Consider the following 24,028-nt stretch of genomic DNA (forward strand, 5'->3'; position numbering starts at 1 on the left):
CACAGTATTGTGCAAAAGTCTTAAGCCACCCCTCATTTCTTTATACTTTCCTCACTTTACCTTTTTATTGAGCCACTTAACACTGACCTATGATGAATCAGTGAATCACGATGCAGTGAACAGGCACCTAATTTAAGGGATGAGCCTACGTGGTCTCTACTCATAACAGAGAACTTAGCAAAGAAGCAATTTCAAATTGTATCTTTAGGCACTTTATTCTTAGCAGCCTGTCGCAAAAACTGAAAAAACAATCCCATTTCTTTAATTTAATCTGTGAAAAATGCACAGACTTTGACAGACATGAGAAAGTATTTTTGCATTAAGATGATTCCCAAGGAAAGACTTGGCATATCTCAAAACTGTGTGCAGTGTGGCCTTAAAAATGTTGTTAAAATGGGACAAGGTGAGCGCAAAAGAAGAACTGGTAGGCGAAAAAAAAACGATCTACAGCAGATGAACAGTATCTGAATATAGATACTAAAATCAGGACAAATCCAGCAAAGACCCAGCACAGGTGTGGGGCTGCATTTCAGGCAGTGGTCTTCTGGATCTTATTGACGATGGAATTATAAACACGGAAAAGCATTGGCCAACTGTGCAATACCATCCGAAAAGCATCTGATATGCATCAGCTTCATTTTTCAGAATTACACTGATTCCAAACACACTGCCAGTGCAGTAAGAGCATAGTTGAACAGAAAAACACATTGTGGAGCACTACGAGTCATGGATTGGCCTCACCATATATCATACATAACAGTGTGGGATCATCTCGACAGAAAACAGAACAAAAGGCAGGCAACATGCAAAGACGAGCTGGGTGGGTGTTTCCTTTAAAGAACTCGCGGATACGGTCCCTTTAACTCCCTTTTCATGACGTCATGGCATCAATGCGGAAGTATGTACGCAGGAAATTAGCATTTTCAGTTTTGTTTACATGTGACATGCAATTTGGTAGGTGTGTTCGTGTTTTTTGGCTTCAGGTTTTGGGTGAATATTGTTAGAATTTACTGACACATTTCTCCAGATGCCCCCTTCATTACAAGCATCACAGAAACGCCTTTAATTTTTACTGTTGTCTTCAACGATGTTTAAATTAGCTAGCTAGGCGCTGCTAGTCACCAGCTAGCGAATGTTAGCTTGCTACACTGCGCGTTAAAGTTTCGATTTCCCGAGTAACTTTTCATTACTGTTAATATTATTATTGGATAACAGATGACGCCAGTTTCTCAGTTGACGGTTTCTCTTCCGGTACTCATGATATGGGCTTCAATATCTTTTTTCTTCTTCTTTCGTACCATCAGCGAAGTTGATGCTGGAGCTCTTTAAAGAACCACAGCATGTTCCCCCGCAGAACTACCCCACCGAGGGGACGATCAGCCTACAGTAACGGTCTGCATCCACCGCCACCGGCGCCCCAGAGCTATGATTACAACCACCAAAGTCTGCCAGGTGTCAACAGGTGAGTCCCGTGAATGGAAAAAGTCGAGTATCAGTGTCGGGGGTGTACTGGACAGCAGCTGTTTCAAGGTGAACTGCAGTAAACTTTGTTAGCTGTGGTTGAGATTTCCTGTTGTGTCGGTGCGTTTTGTTTAGAGCTGCAAAGGCTGGTTGATTAATGTTGATATTATTGATAAGTGATCGATTTTATTTGGCACCTTTTTTATCGTTGAATAAGCGCTGTAGTCATTTAAAAATAAAAATAAAAAAGTGAAAGAAGATAGTAGTTTCCTATATATGAGACTAGGATGATTTTTCTTTTTACTTGATAGAAAACTGATTATGTAAATATGGATTCTGGTGCTCAGACATTACACATCATTTTTTTAATTGGCCTACTGGTCTGCTGGAAATTACAACAGGCAGTGTTTGTCAATTTTATTATAGTGAACTTCATTTAAAAGTCTTGATGTGGGGAAACTGAGCCAAAGTCAATGAAAACTGAAATATTGTTGTGTACTGATAACACTAAATTAAAATGTAAAAATTATTCACAACAGGAATTTTTCATCAAATTTGGCCAAGCAACAAGAGAGGATGCATATATTCAGTGTACACTCACCAGCCACTTTATTGGGTACACCTGTTTGAGGCTTGTTAAAGTAAATTAATATCTAATCAGTCAATCATATGGCAGCAGCTCAGTGCATTTAAAATATTTAGACATCCTTGAGATGACCTGCTGAAGTTCAAAGTGAATATCAGAATAAGGAAGAAAGGCTATTTAAGTGGCTTTGAACAAGGCCTGGCATGTTGGTGCCAGACAGGCTGGTCTGAGTATTTCACAACCTCCTGATCTGCTGGGATTTTCCCACACAACCATCTCTAGGATTTACAGAGAACGGCCCGAAAAAGAGAAAATGGCCAGTGAGCAGTAATTCTCTGGGTAAAATTTCCTGTGTTTATGTCATATGACAGAGGAGAATGGCCAGACTACTTTGAGCTGATAAGAAGCCAACAGCAACTCAAATAACAAGGTTTGTAGAAGAGAATCTCTGAATGTACAACACATCACACCGAACAGCAGCTGGGCTGCAACAGCAGAAGACAACACTGGGTGCGACTTCATTCAGTTTAAAACAGGGAACTGTAGCTGCAATTTCCATGGGTTCACCAAAATTGGACAACAGAAGACTACTGTGACGTTCAAATGGGAGCGGGGAGGGTCAGAATTTGGTATAAATGGCATGAAAGCATGGACCCATCCTGCCTTGTATCAATGGTTCATGCTAAGGCTGGTATAATAGTGTGGGGATATTTTCTTGGCACATTTTGTGCCTCTTAGTATGAACTGAGCATCATTTAAACACCACAGCCTACCTGAGTATTGGTTCTGAGTGCTTCATCCCTTTACCACAGTGTACACGTGTGGTAGCTACTTCCAGCAGGATAACACACCATGTCACTAAACTTAAATCATTTTAAACAGTTTCTTGAACATGGTAGTGAGTTCTCTGTTCTCAAATAGTCTCCACAGTTTTCAGATCTTAATCCAATAGAGCACCTTTGGGATGTGGTGGAACAGGAGATTCACTTTTCGGATGTGCAGCTGACAAATCTGCAGCGATGGTGTGATCCTGTCATGTCAATATGAACCACAATCTCTGAAGAATATTTTCAGTACCTTGTTGAATCTATGACATTGAAGAATTTTTGGAATCCTGAAGGCAAAAAAAAGGAAAAGGGGTCCAACCCAATGCTAGCAAGGTTAACATGCAGTGGCTGGTGAGTTTGTATGTCAAGTGTTGCTAAGTATAGAATCTCTTGAGATTGAAATGTCAGCATACCTTCATTCCTCTGAACTTCTAAAGTCTTGCTCCTGACAAGCACCAACCATATTATAAATATATCCATCCACTTTTCTAACCGCTTATCCACTTCAGGGCAGTAGTGGGGCTGGAGTCTTTTCCACTTGTCATTGGGTAACACAGAGAAGCAGACAACCATTCACACTTGCATGTCTGTCTTTGGACTGCGGAAAAAAGTTGGAGTATTCAGAGAGAACATGGAAACTCCACACAGAGCAGCTCCATGGGTTTGAACCCACAACCCTCTGTCTCGCAGTCATTTTAAATACAAAATCCAATAATAAATATTGCATTCTAACTTTTATCACATTTGTTAATGACAAAGGCCAGGCGTCTCGCTCTGTATGGATTCATGCTTCGTGGCACCCGAGTGAAAGAAAACAAAACAAAGAAACTGAAAAGTTATCTTTTTTCATCATTTATTAGTGGTTGCTTGTTTTAGATGTTTGTGTTCTGTGCAGTAAAATGTGCATATGTGTTTTTGTAAGCTTTCCTAGACATGAGAGATTGCCTTCTTATGAATGGAACCCCCCACCATCCACCTCTACTGTTCAGCCTCGTCACATGCCAGCTATGATCAATGGGCGCAAGTATGTCACATATTACTATTTATAGATCCAAGAATAAACCACATTTGTCCAAGTCCATTGCCTTTTACATGTCTTATCACCTTTCTTTGTCTTCGTGCGTCTTCCAGGAGGCAGAATGATCAGTTCAGCACTCATCATGTGAAGCGCCAACGTGTTGACACCTCCAGCCACCACTTAAGCAGCCCACCTTTAATTCATAGCCGGCCTCCACATCATCGTACCGACCGAGCGGTGGCAGAGCCCTCAAGATTATCCCTCACTGGTTTTGATCACTCTTATCCCAGTCCTAACTTAGACATCCGCCCTCAGGTACCCGCTGTGGTGGAAAGCTCCAGCAGTCTGCATGCCAGCACTACGGAAAAGGTAAATTCAGAAGGACTTAGTCTTTATCTAATAAACGTGAAGTCTGAGCATGTTTACGTGTAGATCTGTTTGGTTTAGTCAGCGTCACATGTTTATGTGCCCTCAGCTGAGTTGTCAGATGGTGGAGCTGTTTGAGGCGTGCCAGCAGCAACCTTCAGATTTGGAGCGGAAGGAGGTGTGCCGCGCTCGTCTGCAACAAGACATACAGCAAATCTTTCCATGTATGTATGACCTGTACATCCACATTCTGCTTTGTCTTGCTGCTTTGATTTTTATTCACCATGTGCCTTTCTCACAGCTGCGCGGCTTTACTTGACTGGATCATCTATGAACGGATTGGGCTCCCGGTGCAGCGATGCTGATATATGCCTGGTTATCAAGGGAAATGTAACTATCTTTGTTTCTGTACCGTAAATGTCATGGAAATGTGCAAAATGTGCAATCATAGATACTGACTTCCTCTTTAACACTTGCAGTGTTCCTTCTTTTTGTTCCAGAAAAAGACTGAAGCTCTTCGTGTTCTTGGTCGTCTCCTAAAGTTGTTCAAAACCCTCTGTGAGTAATCAAATACCAAATCATCTATAAAAACAGAATTCATTGTTAACTTTTAAACGGCCGTACACATGTCTGTTTTTTGCATATATCTAGTAAGTTTTCTTAACCAAAAATACAATTATTGGTGTCCTTTGTGAGCTCTGATATGAAGATTTTCCCTTAGAATTATGCTTTTGTCACTAGGGGGAGCTGTTCACTTAGTGGAAAATGGGTTTCTGTTTATAGAAAATGAAACAAATGACAATGGATCTCATGATGTTTGTTTTGATTTTCAGCGTATGTAGAGAGGAATCAGCTGATCAGAGCCAAAGTGCCAATCCTCAGGTTCAGGGAGAAAGGCAGGTGAGAGCAAAGCAGTTACTGGAACAGTCATCAAATCAGAAAGCAGATTTATGATGTTTATGATTCTCTCCGGTCTTCACTCCGTAGTGATCTGGAGTTTGATCTGAATGTCAACAACACAGTGGGCATCAGGAATACATTCCTTCTGAGGAGTTACGCCTATGGTGGGTGAGACGGTCAATAAGACCAATTTTGTTCATGGCAGCAGCTTTTCAAACTTCAGCTCTGCCTGTGATCATTTGTTTTTAATCCAGCTATAAGCAACATATAGGTTACTTGTTCTGACATGCTGTGTTTGTGTGGTCTCTCTTACAGCTGATCTCAGGGTAAGACCCATGATCCTCGTCGTCAAGAAATGGGCACGGTACAATAATATCAATGATGCCAGCAAAGGAACATTAAGCAGCTACACGCTGGCGCTGATGGTCCTGCACTACCTCCAGAGTCAGTACAGTCACACGTGTAGAAAAGATTCCTCCCACTTGTTCTTTTGGCTTAGACTGACTTGATTTGTATATGATGCGTTTTCTGTAGCTCTTAGTGAACCTGTCCTCCCATCTCTACAGAGGGACTACCCAGTAAGTATCTTCTTTGCATTTTGAGTCATTGAAATCTCTTTTTGACAATGTTGTTTTCATTTAAAGCCATTTATAAACAATATTCTTTTTCTTTTGTAACCTACCACTTATTAAGATAATTAGCTACTTGACAAACTGTTTAAAGAATCTCTAATGGCTCAGTCACACTAGAGAAAAATAAGACAAAAACTGTGATCAGACTGGCTGCAGTCACTCTAAGACAGGCAGGTGAAGGTTTGCAAATAAGTGCCATCTAATTTATAAATGCAGACAGACATGCTGACACGTTGCTGGCGGTCTGAGTCAGCCTGTGCCAGCAAGTGCAACTCGTCCGTGATGAGTTTCTTTGCATTAGTGGATTCAACTCAACTGGTTGCATTCTTGTTATGTTCCTATATAAAAGCAAGGTTTCTGAGCGTGTGTCATAAAGTCTCATTCACTGCTTTCCTTATTATGTTTTTTTTGTCCCGTGTCTTGATTTTAACAGGAGTCATTTAATCCTTTAATGAACCTGGACATGGTTCCAGAGGGACCCAAACACATCCCTCCCTACATCTCGAGAAACCAGTCCTCTCTGGGGGAGCTGCTTTTAGGATTTCTCAAGTACTATGCCACAGATTTCAGGTATCTTCCAATGAGTATCATGTTGAGTGGCTCTTTACCGTGTTGATTTTCTTACTCCCATTCTTCATCTCCAACTCTCCTCGCCAACTCCTCCTCCCTCTCAGTCCTCCGTTTCTCCTCACTGTCTTCTGTCCCGCTTCCTCCTCCCTGGTTTCATGTTTCTTGCTGAGGGGCAGGAGCAGGTGAGACCTTTGGCCTTACACAGCACTACCATGACATACCATGATCCCTGTGTATTGGTGCTGAGTGCTTCATCCCTTTACCACAGTGTACACGTGTGGTAGCTACTTCCAGCAGGATAACACACCATGCCACTAAACTTAAATCATTTTAAACAGTTTCTTGAACATGGTAGTGAGTTCTCTGTTCTCAAATAGTCTCCACAGTTTTCAGATCTTAATCCAATAGAGCACCTTTGGGATGTGGTGGAACAGGAGATTCACTTTTCGGATGTGCAGCTGACAAATCTGCAGCGATGGTGTGATCCTGTCATGTCAATATGAACCACAATCTCTGAAGAATATTTTCAGTACCTTGTTGAATCTATGACATTGAAGAATTTTTGGAATCCTGAAGGCAAAAAAAGGAAAAGGGGTCCAACCCAATGCTAGCAAGGTTAACATGCAGTGGCTATATATATAAAAAAAAAAATTTTCGGCTTATTTTTTTCAAAAACAGTGTCAAATATTTTGTTCCTGTATTTTATTGTGCCTATCTGGTGTTCCCTGCTACATGGTTATGTGACCCTCTTGTAATTCTGATAAAAATAAGGGCTAGGTTTTGTTTTTTCTTGGTTTTCATGACTTAAACTAAAGCTATCTCATGCTTGGAAGAAACTTAATCTGTCTGCACTCTGTTTGGAATAAAGTAGTATGCAAAGGCACTGCTGTAGTCCTTGAGGCGCTTGAAGCTTGCGTTAACTTTCAGTCTAACGAGCACTGAGTGTAATCCCTTTCCTGTTGCTGTCTTTGTCTTGCAGTTGGGATAAACAGGTGATTTCTGTTCGAGAAGCCAGAGCGTTCCCTAAGAACAATTCTAAAGAGTGGAATAACAAATTCATATGTGTGGAAGGTATGCAGTTTATTGGAAGTAACAGGCAACGGCCACCACCATTTAACATCAGCATCGCTGTGAGAAATGTCCACAGTAATCCAACAGTGACTCCTTTTGTTTCAGAGCCTTTTGAAAGAAATAACGTCGCCAGGGCCGTCCACGAGAAGCTCAAGTTCGATGCCATTAAAGCGAAGTTTGCTGAGGTACGTTGAAGTTTTGACAACTGTGCTCGCTCTTCATTCTCCAAGCCACTATGGGCCAGATATGAGTTATTCATAATCGGCTTCTGTCTCCTCAGTCGTGTCGGTTACTACACGAGAGGAAGGAGCTGAACTCGATCCTCCCTTTCAGAGCCATCATCATTAAGGAGTCATCCAGGGGATGAGAGATTCCTCTAATTAGATGAGCTAACTGGTGTCCTCTACCTCAAGACCGTCTCCTGAAACAGTGCAACAACGTGTTGATGCTCTGAGAGAGAAACCCTGCTGCCCTGGTACCTTCATGGCTGCTTCCGTATCTGTTTTCTGTGGCTGTAATATTCAAAATGTACCACCGACTTCAAATGCATTGCTGTCAAATTTGTGTGACGGAGGATAATGCAGTATTTGAGGGAAAAATTTATTTTATAGAGATGCTAGAGGCCTCTGAAATTAAAATCCTGTTACCTAAACTGATGACAGAAAAATGCTGAACCTGTTATAAGAGATGGATATTGCTGCTATATGGCCCGTTTTCCCTGCAGGGAATATGTTTATCAATGAACTGGGAGATGACTCTTATGTAAAGTTAACTTAAATGGAAGCAGCAGCATTTTATTTTGAAGGGCGAGTCCCAGCCACTGATCTCGGTTAAATTTCCACATTATTAGAGCCATACTGCACAGCGTTGTATTTAAAAATGATTAATCTCTGCCACGTATTTACATGTACAGTCTGTCATGTTTCTGTCTGGACCAACTTGTAACATCAAAGTTTATTTTTTATTTTTATAGGTCAACAGTGAGAATGTGGTGGATTTAAACACTTCAGACACTTTCTGCTTAAAACCGCAGTAATTGCCCTCTAGTTTCCCACGCTCACCGCCTAAAGCTTAAGTCAGTGTTGTAATTTGAAGTGCCCTTATTATACTCATTTAAAGGCTCCTAAATGTCATTTGGTTCTGCTAAAATTCTTTACATGCTTCAAAGTGCAAAAGAAATCTCCCACTGCTTTGCTACCTCTGTCTGAAACACACCTTTTGTTGTCTGGAGTGCATAAAAATTCTCGTATTCACTCTTGCAGTCATCTGCAGAATATTTGGTGTTTGATTTCTCGTAGCTGAAACATTTTATAGCTGGCTACCAGAAGCTGTACGTACTGCAAGCAGCTGCCTGCGCCTGGACTTAATCAGGTCCTCACTGTTTGTCTGAGGGCATATCAGACTAGCTTAGGTGGGGAGGTTGCCAGTTTGTTACCTAGTGATGTAGATAAGTAACTGTAGAAAAGCGTGGATTGCAAATGAGGTGTTTCAGGCAGTTAAACAGCTGCTTTTTGGCTGTTATAACTTTGCAAGCCTTTTATATGCACACAAACCTTTCAACAGACTTAAGGAAACCCCCAAAGCACGATAAGGGTACTTTTAAGTCACTCGAGGGCTGCAAAGAGGCCAGACTCTAGATTTTCCCCCTTCCTGTAATAACTGGTCCATATGTCCTGCAGCAAGAACTCATTGTCTGGTGTAAAGGCTGTGCAGTGTCATTTTAGAAATGTACTTGATGAATTTGGGCAAAGCACCTGTTATCCACTCATGTTTGGATTACTTATACATAGGTTATTTAAAGAATTTACACTTTGTGTAAATTTGTCTTTTCTTTCCTCTTTTTGTACATTTTGTGAATTACTGACTTTTAAATGTTTATTTAAAAAAAAAAAAATGAAATCTCTTAAGATGTATGATTGTTTTCAATGTATATTTTGGAGCTTCATGTGAAGTCCACTAAAATCTTGGCTATGCAAATAGAAGCGCCAAAATCAGATTAAATTGTACACGGGCTTCTTTTTGGGGGGGGTGGGGAGGTGTTGTTCGTAATCACATGTCAGACCATTTGAAAATGTAACCAGCAAATTAAGGTTTAGGGACTTTTTTTTTTTCTATAAATACCTTGCAAATGTTTTGGAGCCACCTTTTATTTCTTTATATTTTCTTTCTGAGGAGCCAGACGTTCTTGAGCAATAGTTCTCCAGGTTTTCTGGAGGTCTTTCAAGGGTTTTTTTTTTTCTTTGGACATTTACTGCTTATTCATCCATTTTCCCTCCGGTTCTTTTTTTAATGTTGTTTATTGACTTAACACTGATATGTGAGTCATTAAAAATCACACCTACCTTAGGGAATGAACCAGTGTTGTGTCTACTTAAAACAGACAATTTAGAAAAGACTGAATCAATACTGGCACATTTCAGCATGGTGTTCATTATGGCCTTGAAAGTTTTGATGAAAATGGACAGGATCAAAGTAGAATATATCTACAACAGACTAACAGTATTTCAATGCCATGTGAGAAATGCATCTGGCCCTTCAGTTTATACATCTACTGATCACTAAAGCTTTATCAGAAATGCTCTGGTGAATGTCAAGAAACCATAAGGAAGGGAAACAGGGACAAAAGGCTGAGCTATGCCAAATGAACATGAATTTGACTGCAAATCAGTGGCAACAGGTCAAAAATTAGAAATTTTACATTCAAGTTCCAAATTGTTATCAATATGCACCGAGGAGTTCAGGAGAGAGGTACAACATTGAGGGTCTACAGCGTTTGTAAAACACAGTGGAGGGTCATTTCAGTCGGTGTTGGGGGATCTTTTGAACACAGACAAGCAGCCATGCAATACCATCTGGAAACCATCTGATTGGCAACAGCTTAATTTTTCAGCATGAAAATGATCACAAACACAACAAATGAATTAAAGCACACTTGGACAGAAAATCTCTGCATTTATTTCCCATTTTCTTAGCAAAAATATAAGGCTTAAAAGACTTTTGCTCAGCTGTATTACGAGAATTTCCCAAGCACAATGATGCAACCATTCAAAGACATATCATTGACCAGTTATACAATATTTTATTTATTCTGCATCAATCCACATGCGCTGTGCTTAACTTTGAACAATCATATCCATGGATGTGACAAGTCGGTGATCTTTGGTTTCCTCAAGGTAATGCAGTTTATTCACCCTTCATGAGCTTATGCGTATAATCTTTTCTAAAGATCTTTAGAGAAATTATGATCTTTTTTTATTATATTATTTGCAGCCTCCTCTGGCAGCAGTGTGCCACTTGCTTTTTGTTCTATGGTTTGACGCCTTATTACAACTTGTTTTATGACTCCTGTATAGTTCTGGTCAGCGGTTAGATAGCTTACAAGATATGTGCGTGCATGTGTGTTGCCACCAGCAGCGGGGTGGCAGGCGTAGTGTTTCAGCACATGGCCTATATTTAACTGGGGGAAGGGGATTTTGAACTTAAAGTCATATTGCCTCTGTCAGCTGCCACTGGCACACACAAAGGTGCAATGAAACACTGCTTTTTTAAAAAATTTTGAAACTCTAAATTCTTAATGTTCGCTGTTTGTGTGTTTGACTCAGTCTCTACTGATATGCACCCCCACCAATTGCTTTGCCCTTGTCTTACTTGACTCCCCACTTTTCATTCCCGGCTCTGTCTATTTCTGTCCCTCGCTGAGTCAGATGGACATCTCCCAACTTAGAATGACACAAACAGGCGGACCGACTACCAATTCAGAGTGACTCAAAACATCAGGAGGACTCTAAAAAACAATACTTGGAGTTGAAAAGAGAAGATTTGGGGGAAATTACCAAGATGGACGAATGTGAGAGTCTGTATTCGGAGATGACGGAGCTGCAGGAGTTTCAGTGTGAAGCTTCAGATGCCATGAGCCAGGATGATGAAGATGAACTGGAAGAACTACAAAACAGGTGATTTAAAAAAAAAAGAAAAAAAGAATCTGAATAACCTCATTTTTATTCATATTATCTCTGTTTTAGAGTGATTTTTTAAAATGTTAGCTCTTTGTCTCTGAGCTTCTTAGCATCAAATAATGTGTTATAAACAAGGAAAGGAGAAGATGTAGCTCATCTCCATCTGGAAAACATAAACTCAATTTAGTTTCCATTAATCTCCATTAATCTAACTTAATGCCTTAAATAATCACGTAAAGAAGTGTCGGTGTGGCAGCTATATCAATGTTCGATGTTGTTCACCACCCCATGTTTTACATCTCATTTTTATACTAGTTTCCTCTACTTATTCTTCCCATTTCATAAATAGTAGAAGAAACTGATATGTTGGATGCATCCCAGAAGGCCAGGCTTCGCTTTTCTAATATTACATGAATGACGCCTTGGGACGTCACCTTTCAGGGGGCTCTGGTGTATTCATAGCCGGAGGGATGGCTCAGAGCGCATCAGATCATTATTTTTTTCAGATCATCACTCTCACTGGCAGCCCGGCACCAAACACCTGGTCTAATGCTGGAGATCTGCAAATCTCAAGTGATCATCTTGAGATTAACTGGTGTTACTGTGCTTTCATCTTAGATTAACTCAGCTGCCTCGGTGGTCCAAAATGTTGCTCGAATATGTTTTGATTTGATTAATTGCTTTGTCCTCAGGTTATATTTCCATGAGCTGTGCCAAAAAAGATCTCCTCTTGCAGTCAGACTGTTTACTCATGCCTTTCCTTCCTCCCTCCTCATTCCTCTCACTCTGTCAATTCCTCTCTCCTTCAGTCTCCGAGAAGTTGTCCAGGACCCATCGGTGAAGCCCAAGCTCCAATGCCTAATGGTGGATCCGTCGTTCTCGATGGTAACAGTTCAGAGCGAGGACAGTGGTATTGTTTGGGAGACGGCCTCTAGCCGCTGCTCTACTCCGTGGGCCTCTGAGACGAGCTCCACCTCTGAAGCTTACAGCATGGAGGGCTCTGGAGCTGCAGGAAAGATCACCATCGTCTTTGATGAGGAGAAAGTAGTCCGCAGGAGGACGAGGTCTGGAGGAAGAAGCAGTAGGCTCGGGGACAGGCTGAGCCGACCTGGTAGCTCAAGATCGGCTTCAGCTCTAGGAGTGGAGAGACCGGAGATGGCAGAGGTTTCACTTCCCAATGTCAAGCAGGAAAACAGCAAAACAGAGACGGACTTGGAGGAAATCAAAAGCAAAGATCAGCAGCTTTTTAGTTTGATTTCAGAGGGCTATGAGATTCTTAACATTAGAGTCCCCTCTAAACTACCCACTGTGGACGAGGAGGAGAGTACAGAGCTGCAGGACAATTTGTCTTATCTGGATCAGACTCCAAAGATCAAGTCTCATAATCACATTGAGTGGACGTTGCAACATAATCAAGTCCTGCCAGAGGGGGAGGAAATACTGGAACACCAGGAGGTACTTTTCTGTTTCATTTGAAAGATTGTTATAATGAACTTTTTGATCTTTATTATGCTTCATTTGTCAGTTTAAGTGTTACAGTGCACTTTTTGGATTGAGATGCTGATTTTAATTTCTCCACAGCCTTCAATGCAAGATTCTTCTCAGCCATCAGCAGACACAGAGCGTGGACACACACCCACTCAGAGAGAAAGCACCAGTGACATTGACTATTTCGAGAAGTTTACCCTTTTGGATGTGGTGGCTCCTGGAGAACCAGCAGAGCTGCAGGAGGAGTTTAAACAGCCTGCAGCAAAACTCCAAGCTGAGGAACAAAAGCCTGCTGGAGAAACAGCCACAGGCGCCCCCTCTGCATCTGAGGACTCTTTCGTGTTTGTTTCGGACGTAGATATTGTTGGGGAACACCTTGATGAGGTCTTCTATGGAGAAGGACTTCCTGCTGATGCACTACATCAGAGAGAAGAGGACAAGACTGAAAGCCAAGGAGGGATGAGAAGCAGACGAGAAAGCCAGAGGTCAACGAAGGGGAGCGGATCAGTGTTGTTTGAGAGTGAAGAGACCACTCTCACGCCCATCTTTATCTCTCCTGGACCTCCTAAGATCATTGACCCGATCCTGCTGGAGGAGCCCACTGCCATGTCCTTCATGTACTCTGACCTTTACGAGGATGCTGTAGGCGAGAGGAGGAAGAGTGATGAGGAATACTCTGAGGCAGAGAGCGTGGCATCTGAGAAGTCTTACAGGAGACGTTTGTCAGATTCAGAGGAGGCACATGGGTACCTGGAGAAGTTCATTTTAAAAGACGAATCTCCTACGCTGGATGTTCAACCAGAGCCGGTGGCCAGTGAGAGCGAAGGAAGGATGATGTGGCCGCAGAGTAAGTTTGAAATGACAGGATGTTTAATACGAGTGCCAGAAGAAGAAAAGAAAGAAAAGGTAAAGAAGGAGGAACCAGAGGTGCAGGAAGTGCAACTCTCTGAGGCTACTCAGGAGGAGACTATAGGAGTGACCTCGGAAGATTCAGGTCAAGAGTCTAAACCACCAGAGAAAAAAATGGAAGATCAACAAATGAAGCTTGAAGATAAGACAGACAAGACCGAGTCTTCTGAGTGCAGCTCAGAAAAGCCACTTCCTGAAACTCACCAGGCGAACTGTAAAGTAGACCATACACAACAGGGTGAGGGTCATCAGAGAGAAGAAGAAAAAAAGTGTGAGCAAAGCTGCACTGAACCTGAGCATGCCTGTGAGGAGGTGTTAGAAAAGACTGATGAGAAGACACCTGTAGTGCGTGCAGATATAGAAGCACCTGTAAGCAGTGAGGTGCCTCCTGCGGTCAATATATCTGAAGTACAAGCAGAAGCCTGGAAGACGAGTTTGTCTGAGGAGGTTGTTTCTGACACCAAAATAGAGTCTGCTGATGAAGAACTAGTAACCAAAGCAGAGGACTTAGCTGAAGTGAAGGAACCTGAGACTGTAACACAGGAAACGTTCACTCTGACTGAACCCTCGGCTCAAACACCAGCGTCACAGCACAAAGAAGCCAAAGATGTTGGACCTGTTGAGGTTATCACAGACGGTGATGCTGCAGTGCACACTGTTGTGGAGGTAACGGAAAAAGCAGTGAATGAAAAAGAGATTCAAACCCAAGTTTGTGTTGATCTTCAGGAAGTGAGAAGTATTCCTGAAGGACACGAACCTCTGACAGGGGAAACTACTGCTGAGGACAAGTTGGATAAAGAAGGGTTAGAGGTCACAGCCATGTCCATTGAAGTAACCAAGCCTGTTTCAGAAGCAGTCACGATAGATGCAGATGAGAAACTTCATGCAACCCTTAAAACTCAGCAGACACAACAAGACATGGCTGATGGTGAATCAGACAAAACAAACTCTAAAGTACCCGCAGAGACCAGTAGGACTTTGGTTCAAGATATAGTGACCGTAGGTGATGAGCTAATCCTCCTCGTCCCCAAAGGAGAAGCTGTAGAGATGGATGTAGAGATCAGCCAGTGGTCAGAGAAAGATACGGTTCCTCTCCCTGAGTCTAACAGCACAGCTGAACTTCAGGCACCAGTAGAAGAAACAATGATGGAGCCTGAAGTCAAAGTAGAACCAGAAACCTCTGCAGAAGAAAAAGAACAAACCAGGAATGATTTCGATATGGACTATTCGCCACCTGCACCTGTAGAGGAAGCTGACTCCAAGGAAGCAAAGATTCAGAGACACATAGAAGAAGACAAAATCATCTTTACTCCCCAAGAGGATTCATATGAAGTGCACAGAGAGGAAATACATCCTGAACAAACAGTCATAGAACAGATGGCAGAGATTCACGAGATGGAAGAAACGAGCGTTATTAAAGCAGGTCTAGTTCCACATGTTGATCTGCACAAAGAGGATGTTGAGCAACAAATGGAGCAAGATTGGGGATTAGCAGAGCGCCCAGATGTGCCTGATGTTGAGATGGAATATGAAGTGATTTCTAAACAGGATGCAAAGGAGATACCAGAACTTGAAACACAGAGAGATGTGGCTGGGCTATTACCACAGCCTACTCTGAAGAAAGAAGAGGATGAAGAGATGGTGGTAGAGAAGGTAGATTATTTCCCAGAAGAAGAAGAAGAAATGATTGAGGCTGACTATGAAATAATCGACGCAGAGGAGGAAATGCAGGCCCAGTTAACTGCTGAGCTACAGGGGATGGACTGGTTCTGTCTCACCTGTGGATTTCTGATGTCAGAGAAAGACTGCATGTCTGGAGAGCATCACAGCCACGATGTGACTGCCGTGGATACGGCTTACGAAGAAATAAAGGTAATCTAATATTGAAGCACAGCTACACACGCAGGGCAGCACAGTGGAGCAGCGGTTAGCACTCTCTGTGTGGAGTTTGCATGTTCCCCCCATGTCTGGTTCTCTCTGGTTCATGCAGTTCGTGGGGTTAGGTTTATTGATGTTTCTAATTTACCTCTTGGTGTGAATTTGAACGGCCATCTGTCCAGATTGTGCTCTGCCTTTCGCCCTATGGCAGCTGGGATAGGACCTACATCCTACAACTAATGCTGATGTAATTGCTCTCTATGGTACCTCACCTGATTTTGTCTAAAACAGCCTGTAAGGGGTTACCTAGCCTACAGTGGTTATTTCCTAAAGCCTGAAAACAAAGCCAAGAGCAGTAGTCAGGATATAGTTTCCTTTCTGAACTACGATATAGAGTGCAATACAAAAAGTGGCACAGCATCATGAACTGAACAAAGCAGAACACCAGTTTTTATACCGTAAAATCAAATCAAAATTGTTTATTTTCTCTGGTTCTAGAAGGTCAAAGTGGCTCCCGACTGTTTCATCATTCAAACATGTAGCTGCTGACACAGCACAAAAACCACACTCATGACTGATGAGTGCTGCAATCAAATAGCAGCTCATTATCCTACATCTCACCAGTGTTATGAACTCTTGTTATGAACATCACACATTTTACGGGCATTAGTTTATAATAAACTGGTCTTAGATTAGTCAACATTTCCATTCAATGCCAACAGGCCGCCACTTCTCAGGCTGCAGCCAAGCACATTGAATTGTAGTGATGCAATGCTCTGCTTTGATCGGTGCAAAGGTCCAGTGTGACATCATCACGTAGAAAATGATATGCAATCCGTACACACACACACACACACACACACACACACACACACAGGCGCGCTTTCCTCTCTCGCTGTACCTCTGGGTGAGCTTAGGGTCAGCCATCACGTGTGGAAATGAAACCTTCTAACAATCAGCTATTTTAGTCTTTTTCCTTAAATTAAAATGTAAACAAACACAGATCTGTGTTTTTAGGCTGAAGGTTCAAGACACATTTTATTGCAACAATCAGAGAAAACCCCTAAACACACACGCCTCACTAAGGGATAAGTTATTTCGGCTTTTCTGTGTGGTCTGTCAGGAAACATCTGACAACAGGAGAGGGGTATGTCAGACTTCTGGCACTTAAATGAAGAGAAAGTTGGAACAATTTTAAGAAAGATTGAATGTCATTTCCAGCTGATATTTGAACCAGGTCTTGATGATGTGTGATCCACCATAAATATGTCAAGTATTGACAGCTGTAGAGAGTAAACAACATAAAGATCAAAAGAGCAAAGCTCTAATCTAAGTCTGACTTCAGCACCAAGAAGTGCAGTATATTCAAGTACTCCACAGAGGAGGAAAATTAATCCTGGCATGCTCACCAAGAAAACTTAGCAAACCTGTGTCCGGTCCAGTTCTCCAAGCTAGAAATTACATGCACTGCTTCACTTCTACATGCACAGGGGGCTGTTTGTCAAACACGTGTTAAAGTGCTCTGTAATGTTATGAATCTGCTCTTAGATGAGAAATTCATGGCATTCAGAAAAATAAAGACTGGCTTATTTTAAGCATAAAACATTAGCCAGCTGACCCTCAGACTAATTTAGAACTAAGATGTCAGGGCCCATAATTTGTGGTTGAATATTATGGAGCCAGCAGTGTGAAGGGAAATACCTTTTCAAGACCACAGTTACTGCTTTGAAAATTTACTGTGGTCATGATTGCTAATAACTCAAAGAAGTGGCTGTTGTTTGGAAAAAAAAAATCTTAATTGAATACATTCAGACATATGACTAAAGTCTGGCTGTTGGTAAAGCTAAAGGCTATCTCTGTGTGACTGGCCCAGGGTTGTGTGTGCAGGTATGTTCACACGTTCTCCTTCAAACACCTGTTCTGACTCTTAGCAGTGAGGAGGTCGGTGTCAAGAAGCAGAGAGCAGGGAGCGATCAGTGACCACATCTTGACCCAGTTAAATGTGAGCTTCTTGTGCTGAAGTGGTGACAGGGGATCGCCGCTGCTCTTCTTCCTGGAATAGCGTCTCTGATGGCTCTCCTTAAAGCTGCAGCAGACTCGTATTTTAACTTCAGGATGAACCCGTTTTATCTCTCTGAATAGTAACAACTTGTGGGAGGGATTTGTTTAATCTTTAAACAAGATAAAGAACTCAACAGAGCAACTGAGAAGTTGTTATCATGAGTAAAAAAGAAAGCATGTTGTTTTCAGTTGGTTAATAATGTTGTGAAAGATGAAACACCTTCTGTGAAACCCTGGCAGAGATACCAGCCCACAAAGAGATCTGTATTCTTGTTTATCTGCTAGATTTTCTTTAAAAGGTTACAAACTCTGAGAGAGCTTTGGCTCAGCTTTGGCATCATATGCAAAATATTTCACTTTGCACCTCTGCATTATTGTCAGAGTGCTTACAACTGATATTTCAATAAGAAGAGATCACTTGGAAGAACTGAACATCATTTACTGAGACAGAAAAACTTTTTAGCAATTAGACTTTGACGATGGTGGTACAAAATCCCAGCACTGACAGGATTTAGGACAGGAGCCCCCCGAAGTCTAGATGCTGGTGGTGGTGAAGATGATGACTACATCCAAGCCTTCTTGGATGGAGCTTTAACTGAGGTGTCTGTGAGGTGGAGATGGGGAGGAGAGTCTGAAAGGGAGAATGACGAGAACACAGATTTAAACCACACAAAGTGGATGCTGATTGGCTCAAAGAAGGTAGGCAAGAAGATGACTGGACTAGAGTAATGATGTCAGTATTGAGACTGACAGGATGGGGAAGCAGTAGTGATGTAAAGAACAGAAAAGCAGCTGAACACCCAGGAAAGCAGGGAGATGAGTGATTGCAGACCTTCCTTACTGAACTTACGCACAAGCTTCATTTAACCTGTAAGTGTTTGTAAAACAGGAGTCGCTGAGTGGTTGGATCTCAGAGCTTCAGGAGAGATCGGAGAACATCGAGGACTTGGTGTCAGAGCTGGAGCTTGCCTACAACTCTGTGGAGGTAAAGCATGCTTTAGTTGCTCTAAGCAGCACTGTTAGCTCGTGGTAGAGTTTAATCAAAAGCCTCTCTTTGCTGTTTGTCTGGCTCAGGATCAGTTCATAGAGAGCGAGGCGGCCATGAAGGCTCAGAACAAGGAGATGATGGATGTGGTGATGGAGCAGTACAATAACATGTCTGTCAGCATGGAGGAGGAAAAGAAGACCAAGCTGGAGCAGCTCTATGATCAGATTGTCTCCTTCCAGGAGAGCATTGACTCGGCCAAGGCCATTCTGGAGACCGCAAGCAGAGAGGCTGAGACTGAGGCCAGCGTGAGTCCTGAAGCTCCTCGGGTTTATTGCTCATGAGGGTTTGTGTCAAATTTCTAATAAAATCTTCTTCAATCTGCTCCCCCACTAGTCGCCTGAAGACATTCATGCAAGGTAATTTGCTTTCAATTAAAGATTTGGGAACGAGTGTGGTTTCCCAGGACTTTAGTGGCAACCAGTTTGGCATGCTGCTTGACCTCCAGAACCTTAACCTGTGGAGCATGCCGGTATGCTGGATATTAAAATGCATGAGTGAATTTTTGTTTTATTATTGCATATCTAAGAAGTTGTGACAAAAAGTCAAAAAGTGTTAATTTATTTAACCAAAAACATGAATTTAACACAAAAAAGTTTTGCCAAGAGGTGTGAAGGTCAGTATCATCAGAAGACAGATTTTATAATTATACTGATTGCCACAAAATAAAATTCCATGTGGTGTGTGCATGGGTGAGGGTTTCTAACTGATCTACCATAGCATAGAAATATATAACATATAGGCTGCGTTTCCCAGGCATGGATTAAATGTAGTCTTTATAATGGAGATCGTCACTGAATTTTTCTTTAAGGTTAGGTTCAGGCTTAATCTATGTCTGGGAAACTGGATGATAAAGTTGGACAAGTGAGCAGATCGCTCACACTTTAATGCTGATTCACGTTGTGGTTTATGGTCAGACTTACAGCAGCTCTGGACTCAGCTTCGACAATGGAGCTGGGTCCCAAGGGACTGCTGGTGTTTGAGGACTATGCCAAGGCCAACACTTCAAGCTCAAACCTCGCACAGCGAAAAGGAATCCCAGGTGGGTCTGCTGTGAGCTTACCCTGTGTTTGCAGATCTCGTGATATCACATGTACGTATATGTGGCATAAAGCTTCCTGGTGTGTGTCTCAGTGCCCCAGAGGCCGACACTGCTGCCGCAGGAGCCGGGCTCAGCCACCAGCACCAGCGTCACAGTTTACTGGAAAGTCAACCCTGGAGATATCATAGACTGCTTCCAGGTCTACTGCATGGAGGATCCACAGGGCGGTAAATACTTACAGGATGTTTCTTAAACTGAAAAATTGTGGAAGACTAATAGTTGTAGATCTTTTTAAAAAATAATGATGTTGAACAGTGAACAAATTAAAAGGTTTCTGAGTATATAAATGTAAGGAGATGTTTGTCTTCAGGGTTACATTTGAGGTGTTTTATATCTGTGGTCCACAGCTGTGTCAGAGGAGTACCGTGTGACAGTAAAGGAGAGTTACTGTGTCCTGGAGGATCTAGAATCTGACAAGATGTACAAGGTTTGGGTGATGGCTGTCAACTATACAGGCTGCTCTCTGCCCAGCGAGAGACTCACCTTCGGAACTGGTCAGTCTGCACGCCGGACTTATAGCAACAGTTATCAGACAGTTATAGTTGTCTGATAAAAAAGTTGAAGAACTGCTTTCATTTTTTCCTGACATGCTTGACAGAATTCAGATTTCTCCTCTGCTATATTAAGACAATGTGCTTGGAAACAATCTGGCTGTTTGTAGTTTACAGACGAAGCAAGAAAAGTCCTGCAAAATCATAAAGGCATACTTTTCATTAGTTGTCTCTCTCTGGCAGCTCCTTCAGTGCCAGTGATCGACACAGAGCGCTGCAGCATCCTGTGGGATTCAGCTACTCTGAGGTGGAGCTCAGCAGAACAGGCTCCTGAACAGAGTTACACTTTGGAGTACTGCCGACAGTATGAACTGGAAGGAGAAGGGCTCAGGTGGGTGTTAACCAGACCGGTAAGCACACTGACACATGTTACTATACTAGATGTTTATGTAAAATGTTTGTTTGTGCATATATTTTTGCTGATGTGACTCCCAGATCCATCTCAGGTATCAAAACCTGTGAGCAAAAGATTCTCCTGCAGCCCAGTGAGAATTACCTGTTTTACATCAAAGCTGTGAACGAGGCTGGAGCCAGTGAACAGAGTGAGGCTGCACTCATTTCCACAAAAGGTATCAAGAACACACACTTCACAAATCATGTTTAGAAATTTAAAGGATGTACATGACATCATGGGCATGAATGGTACAGTAATGTGGTGCTTTAGATTTCTTTGTATTGTTCTTTTTCCAGGCTGTAATGATTGTGCAGCATACATCTTTAATGCCTTACAAGAGAACAAGAATTGTTTTGTTTTTTCTCTAATCCACACAGGGTCAAAAGTATGCATGCAGGCTTAGCAAGTTGCACCCCAAGAGATGTTTTTTGGTAGCCATCAATAAGCTGACTGAATACTACTCTACTTGGCAGAATCGGTAGAGTTAATTTAAATTGGTAAAAAGAACAGTCCACGGAAATCTTGATTATGATGATTTTATGTTCACAGGTGTGCAACCACCCTACAGAATTTCTGCTCCCCTGCTTATGTTTTTATACTCTCTGTTACTTTTGTCTTGAGGGACGAGGTTCCACCTGCTGAAGGCATCAGCTCATCCTGCTCTCCAGCTCTCAGAGAACCAGACCACTCTGCACTATTCCCAGGATGCACACAAAACCGCCTCGCTCACAGACACACAGTAAGTGTAACCCAAGAACATATCCAGTAGACCTTATTGGGAAAACTCTTTTTAAAATCATCGTGTCCTAAAGGTGTCCATCCATCCTTGGTGAGCTGCTGCCAGCACGAGGGATCTATTACTGGGAAACCAGCGTGTCACAAAGTACGGCCTACAGGCTCGGAGTGGCATACAGCGCAGCCAACAGAAACAGCTCACTGGGGGGAAACAGCCTGTCCTGGTGTTTGCAGTGTACTCCCTCACCATCAGGGTAAACATAAGGAATTTTCACCCATTGCTGTGATGTTTCTGATAGTTTTGGTCTTTAACTTCCACTTTTCTCTGTCTTTCTGCCCCTCCAGTTTCAGGTATCAGTTACTCCATAATGACATTCAGTCCAGCGTGTTTGTAACTGAGACGCCTGACAGAGTGGGCACTCTCCTGGACTACCAGCTCGGTCGTCTGTCTTTCTACAATGCCCAAAGCGGTCAGTTATTAGGCACCTTCAGACAGAACTTCACTCAGCCATGCCAGCCCGCTCTGGCTTTGGAGTTGCCTGGCAGCCTGGAGCTCAGCATGGTGCCGGTGGTGCCGGAGTTTACCAAGGACAGCTAGCTCTGCTAGTAGCCTAACACAGTGGAGAGTTTACAGGTCACGATGGACTCTTAAAATGTTGAAGAATAATGTAGAAGAGATGATTCCTCTAAAGCTAATATATGGGTTTGTGTGTTGTTAGATGATGGAAGAACGATCACTTCAAGCATCCCTGGGTTTCTTGAAAGGTGGAATACAAATCTAAGTTATTATTATCAGTACTTCAACCACATAAAGCTTTAAAAGATAGTTTTCTGCAATTGAATTCAAATTATATATGTATCTGGGTAAAAAAAATATCTAAAAAGGACACTGTCAATTTAAAAAATAGAGCTTCTATTTCATATAAATGGATTTAAATTAAGTGCTTTGATTTATTTCCCCCATTGATGAGCGAGAATGAAAAATGAAATGTGAAAAATGTTATAATTCTGAACCAAACATGTGACAATCTTTTACTGTTTTTGTAAACGTTTTTCTAATTTCACCCAGTTCATTCAATCCCTTCATCACACAGATGCTGTTAGTAAATGCTCTAATAACATATAGACGTCCGAACACAACCACTGCATAATTAGTCCTTCAACAAATTATTACTCAAGGTTTTTTTGGGGGGGGGTTTTTTTGTCACCACAAAGTTTTGGACTGAGTTTGTGTCTCCAAACATACACTGTGGCACTTTTTAAACTGTTTCATAATGTGAATATGTTTGTTTTGTGTAAATAACCTTTTTAAAGAGATGTAATCAGTTCTTTGTTTCTTATGTGCGACTGTCAACAAATGCAGATCAGCTGTTTTTCTTCTTCTGTCTTGTAAAAACGGATTTTTCTGGTCTGAAAGAACATGATTATTTTTCTATCTGCTCAACTGAACTAATTGGTTTGACTCATTTACCATCCAGCCATCCTCCCCTTATCAGGTTCAGGGTTTGATGAAGCCTGTCTCAGCTGTCACAGAGAGGCAGAGTACACCCTGGACCGGACACCAGTGTGTTGCAGGGACTGTCGGAGGAAGCTCTACATAAACTCCGCATAGAAAGGACCCTTCATTTGAACCAAGCACCTCTGTGCTGCAGATGTGTTTTGACTCATTTTCCTAATAATATGTCACCACTAGGGGGCCTTGGTGCTCCGTTAACTGTATTGCTGTCTTTTTAAAAATAATCTTTCTGGAAGTTATGAGAACTGTAAACCTGATCTGAACCAAATGACCACAAAAAGAAACTGAAATCTAATTATTTTCCAGACAAGCTTTTTTTCTTTTTTGGTCTTTGTCCTAAAGATCGTATTTCCACCCATATGTATTTGTTACTCCATTTAGACTTTCAAATCCCCTTTTATAAGCAGGTTTGTGAGCCACAAGCGGTCATCACAGTTACATGCTTTTGGAGAGGACATTCGCAGTTATTGCGTCATTATTTTCCAGGCAATCACACCCTTTCCCCCTTCTCGCTCACCTCTGACACCTTTTATCATTTCTGGGAAAATGGAAAGAGGGAGGGAGCAGAAATGTGGAGGGTACACACATGCAACACATCAGTGACCAGATGCTCCATGTGATGTACTGGATTCTTCAGCTGGAACCTGGAGAAAAGCCCTCTGAAGAGGGACAGCCTTCCTGTGGTGGACAACACTCTGCTAGAGCCACCAGATTTTTCTTGATGCTTTTTAATATTACTTGACAAACATATTGTTCCAGCACAGAAAGGCAGAAGATGACCGAAATTTCTAACAGATCCAAAATGTGGTATTTATTTCCAGCTACTGCATTGGCTTCCCAAACCATCCAGGAGAAATCTGAGCAGGATACTCGCCTTCATGTGACTGACTTGGACAATACCTGGAGTCAAGTATGCGTCGTTTCCTCTCAGCTTTCTCTGCGATTAATTTTTTTCCAGGCTG

General features: G+C 42.1%; 2 protein-coding genes across 3 annotated transcripts; both read left to right on the top strand.

Moving 5' to 3' along the window:
* Positions 1-875: 875 nt before the first annotated feature.
* tent2 (terminal nucleotidyltransferase 2) lies at positions 876-9,786 on the top strand. 2 transcript variants are annotated; one of them, XM_084947594.1, is made up of 15 exons: positions 876-954; positions 1,305-1,462; positions 3,797-3,898; positions 4,006-4,261; positions 4,368-4,482; positions 4,560-4,648; positions 4,759-4,816; positions 5,092-5,158; positions 5,246-5,322; positions 5,474-5,602; positions 5,693-5,736; positions 6,224-6,360; positions 7,340-7,431; positions 7,537-7,616; positions 7,712-9,786. In XM_084947594.1, the coding sequence occupies exons 2-15, from the start codon at positions 1,341-1,343 to the stop codon at positions 7,796-7,798; spliced, it is 1,455 nt and encodes a 484-aa protein (XP_084803720.1). In that variant the 5' UTR covers positions 876-954; positions 1,305-1,340; the 3' UTR covers positions 7,799-9,786. The 2 variants fall into 2 exon arrangements, with proteins under 2 accessions (XP_084803720.1, XP_084803721.1); XM_084947595.1 differs by having other exon boundaries at positions 889-958.
* Positions 9,787-9,887: 101 nt separating this feature from the next.
* Positions 9,888-22,959, top strand: cmya5 (cardiomyopathy associated 5). Its single transcript, XM_084947591.1, has 14 exons — positions 9,888-11,384; positions 12,197-12,842; positions 12,969-15,656; positions 18,613-18,708; positions 18,798-19,016; positions 19,105-19,127; positions 19,686-19,810; positions 19,903-20,037; positions 20,218-20,364; positions 20,605-20,752; positions 20,857-20,990; positions 21,437-21,554; positions 21,628-21,804; positions 21,896-22,959. Exons 1-14 carry the CDS (start codon positions 11,269-11,271, stop codon positions 22,146-22,148), a joined length of 5,025 nt encoding a protein of 1,674 aa, XP_084803717.1. The 5' UTR covers positions 9,888-11,268; the 3' UTR covers positions 22,149-22,959.
* The last annotated feature ends 1,069 nt before the right edge of the window (positions 22,960-24,028 follow it).

Source organism: Perissodus microlepis, chromosome 12 (assembly GCF_051167445.1).
Source record: "Perissodus microlepis isolate ML-2025 ecotype Zambia chromosome 12, ASM5116744v1, whole genome shotgun sequence".
Taxonomy (NCBI): Eukaryota; Metazoa; Chordata; class Actinopteri; order Cichliformes; family Cichlidae; genus Perissodus; species Perissodus microlepis.

Excerpts from the sequence above, each read along its gene's own strand:
- tent2 (XM_084947594.1), top strand. The coding sequence starts at position 1,341 with ATGTTCCCCCGCAGAACTACCCCACCGAGGGGACGATCAGCCTACAGT. Across the intron at positions 1,463-3,796 it reads AGTCTGCCAGGTGTCAACAG|CTTTCCTAGACATGAGAGAT; the intron begins GTGAGTCCCGTG and ends TGTTTTTGTAAG. Across the intron at positions 3,899-4,005 it reads GCTATGATCAATGGGCGCAA|GAGGCAGAATGATCAGTTCA; the intron begins GTATGTCACATA and ends TGCGTCTTCCAG.
- cmya5 (XM_084947591.1), top strand. The coding sequence starts at position 11,269 with ATGGACGAATGTGAGAGTCTGTATTCGGAGATGACGGAGCTGCAGGAG. Across the intron at positions 20,753-20,856 it reads CTGGAAGGAGAAGGGCTCAG|ATCCATCTCAGGTATCAAAA; the intron begins GTGGGTGTTAAC and ends TGTGACTCCCAG. Across the intron at positions 20,991-21,436 it reads TGCACTCATTTCCACAAAAG|GGACGAGGTTCCACCTGCTG; the intron begins GTATCAAGAACA and ends TTTTGTCTTGAG.